Source organism: Sinocyclocheilus anshuiensis, unplaced genomic scaffold, assembly GCF_001515605.1.
Source record: "Sinocyclocheilus anshuiensis isolate Anshui unplaced genomic scaffold, SAMN03320099.WGS_v1.1 scaffold1110, whole genome shotgun sequence".
Classification (NCBI taxonomy): Eukaryota; Metazoa; Chordata; class Actinopteri; order Cypriniformes; family Cyprinidae; genus Sinocyclocheilus; species Sinocyclocheilus anshuiensis.
The window spans coordinates 131,625-134,915 of record NW_015536525.1 but is presented as its reverse complement, the minus strand read 5'-3'; the positions used below and the strand labels follow the sequence as shown (position 1 = coordinate 134,915).

At 34.4% G+C, this 3,291-nt stretch overlaps 1 protein-coding gene across 1 annotated transcript; it reads right to left on the bottom strand.

Annotated features, from left to right (window-relative positions):
- Window positions 1–20: 20 nt before the first annotated feature.
- LOC107694028 (E3 ubiquitin-protein ligase RNF5-like) lies at window positions 21–1,992 on the bottom strand. The gene is made up of 3 exons (XM_016493644.1): window positions 1,857–1,992; window positions 1,657–1,768; window positions 21–1,193 (listed from the first exon to the last, which is right to left on the bottom strand). The coding sequence occupies exons 1-3, from the start codon at window positions 1,947–1,949 to the stop codon at window positions 1,075–1,077; spliced, it is 324 nt and encodes a 107-aa protein (XP_016349130.1). The 5' UTR covers window positions 1,950–1,992; the 3' UTR covers window positions 21–1,074.
- Window positions 1,993–3,291: the final 1,299 nt, after the last annotated feature.

The window sequence follows — 3,291 nt, the reverse complement described above, 5'->3', positions numbered from 1 at the left end:
TATATGATTATTATTGTGCTTTAAAATTGCAAAGGTCCTAAAATAAGAATAATAAGCTTAAGAATTTTTTCTTTTGATTTTGGAATAAAATGTGACCAGGACATGATTCATGAGATTCACCCTTTTATTACACAAGTATGATATTGACTTGTGTTTTAATTCCTCAGGCAGATTTAAGGATCTGAATAAGTGAAACGTCCCTCATCGTGTGCAGTGAAGATCGTCCAAACGCAGTGACACAGCCTTAAAACACTTTCAGGAGTAATGAAATAAATCCTACATAAATCACATCTGTCTTCATGTCTCTCATTTCAGAAATTCTTTGGCATGAAAATGAAAAGCCACAGAAATTTGTGAGCATAAAATTTGGTGAATCTCATGAAACCTGTCTTATGAAACCTGTCTAGGTAATATTTCACCCCAAAAAAGAAAATACATTATTAATATATTGTGATATTTTTTACCATGACTTAAATACTTAAACATTTCCTCCTCACAATTACTATTACTGTAATACAACAAAAATGTATGGCATAGTAATAAGAGAGACATCTCAACTTACGGAAATAAGAATTTTGGGAATAAATACGTTTAAATGTCAAGAAAATAATTCCAGAAAGAAGTTTCCATTTCAGTTTCAAACAATTTTCAGTTTCATTTATAGTAATTTTTTCATTCCATTTCTTAATTTTATGGCTATTTTTATAACTATTCAAATTGTATGCATTCATTGCATGTGACATTCTTTTCATGACAATTAATTAGTTACGACACTTCATTAAAGCAATGAGAATTTGACATTAAATGCGTTTAATCATCCTGAAAATAATTTTAGAATGCAGGTCCATTGAGAATAGTTTCAGGGTCGAAAAAAAACAAAAACCTTTATGCACAATAATTTCTCATTGCGTTTGTATTGATTTTGAGGTGAAATATGCTGTGTTTTGCGAGCTGCTTCATCAGCTCCTGTAGTGTTTAATCATTAATACTGTCTCTCTCAACACTGATGTGTGTATGTGAGTGTGTGTGTATATGAGACACAGACAGCTGATCTTGTCGCTTCAATCGCAGGCGTCACACGCTCAGCATCCAGAAGAAGAAGATGATGGCCAGGAAGAGGAAGAGCGAGTCCTGCCAGTTGTTGCCGTTGTTGGGGTTGCCGTCGGCTTGATGATCTCCTCCGTAATGAGGATCTGATGAGATCAAGTCACGGCTTTAAAAACGAACATTCATAAGACCTGACATGATCTTAACGCTTGAGCATTTGAATAATGAAATATTAATAGTGAGCATCTCATGGGGAAGTCGTGGCCTAATGGTTAGAGAGTCGGACTCATAACCCAAAGGTTGCGGGTTCGAGTCTCGTACCGGCAGGGATTGTAGGTGGGGGGAGTGAATGTACAGCGCTCTCTCCCACCTTCAATACCACGACTGAGGTGCCCTTGAGCAAGGCATCGAACCCCCAACTGCTCCCCGGGCGCCGCAGCATAAATGGCTGCCCACTGCTCCGGGTGTGTGCGTGTGTGTTCACTGCTGTGTGTGTGCACTTTGGATGGGTAAATGCAGAGCACTAATTCCGAGTATGGGTCACCATACTTGGCCACATGTCACGTCACTTTCACTTTCACTTTCATAAAGACAAACAACAGCACTGACCTCGTCTTTGAAAAGGATCGTTGGTGTTAAAGACTGTGGTGAAAAAACCAAACGGAAAAGCCCCGATTCCAAAAGACATGTGAAACCCTGTGTCACCAAAACCCTGAAACACCTGCGGACAGATATGACGAATATCACATTCATAATCACAGCATAATGATGCAGCAGATAAAGTGTTGTTTATAAGCACAGACACTCACTCCTCTGCTCTCTGGTTCTGTCCTTTGACCCTGAGGTCGTGGTGGTGTTTTCAATCTGTAACACGCAGACACAAATGAGACATTTCTCATCATTTTAAAATAAGTAAAACCATCAAGTTGAAGATACAATTTTAAGTCTTCATTACTCCTTGCAGCTTTCAATCAAAAAAGTTTGATTGTGTAACATTTGAAAATGACGTAACTATGACAACCATAAATACTAGTATAGTCCTTTTAACGCTGGAGTATAAAATAAAAATATTATTTTTCTTAAAATACCTAATGTTATATTTCACAGTAAAATATTCCAATAGTTCTACTTATTTTGGTTTTATTTATTTTTTCATATTTTTATTGAATAATAATAATAATAATAATATACAGTCATACTGACAATCACAAACTAAGATATAATCACAAAATTTTGGCCAAATTGTGCGTATGAGTGTTATTATAGTATTATATACTATTGTAGTTTTTAATAATATTTTAAATAGCTTTTATTTGAATATTTTCGCTTTTCAATTTTAATATTACTTTTTAGGTGTAATTCATATTTTGCTCAGTTTTATTTTTTATTTCCATTTAGTCATTTTAATGCTTCAACAGTTCATTGCCAAGAGAACATTTGTAATTTTCATTTAGTTTAATTTTGAATATTGTTATTTATATATATATATATATTAGAGAGTGTGTGAGAGAGACAGCACACACAAGTAACTCACAGAAATGTATAGATGCATACTGCGGTAGAAAAAAAAAGATATTTACAAAATATGATTTAGGTAAGCAACATTATACGGCCATGATGTTTCCCTGAATATCAATATCAACATTATTGCAATGTGACACTGATTTTATACAATAGTATTTCAATAAAAAAGAAGTTAAAATTAAGTGACTTCGATTTTAGACAAAAATATTGACTGTTTTTGCTCAATTTCGCTGACGAAAATAGTTCAGATCAAAGCCACAACAGAACGGTTTCGTCTCCGAGTAACAAACAGCGGTGTTTTGTTACTGAATGAATCGAGTGAGTCAATGATTCAGTGGCTCATTCATAAGGCCAGTCACTTGCCTCGTTTCTGAATGAATCAGCCGTTTGAATGAATCTGTTGAATGAATGAATAAATGACTCACTCATTAAAACAGACATTTGCCGCCACCTACTGGTGGTTTAGTCATATTTAAAAGTATCATTGCATTTTTTCAACATTTATTTGTAAGTTAAAAAAATTATGTAAAACATTAATCTTTAAAAATTTTGCAGTGTAAATGCATTTATGGCACCTCAGCATCATCAAACTGTCTGTGTAAATGCATCTAATGCCACTTCAGATGCAGCTTCTGTTTCCTCAGCAGTGCAAAGATAGAGTTTAACTAATTTCATTTGAATGGTAACAACTCTACAGTTTCTTATTATTCTAACTGAATT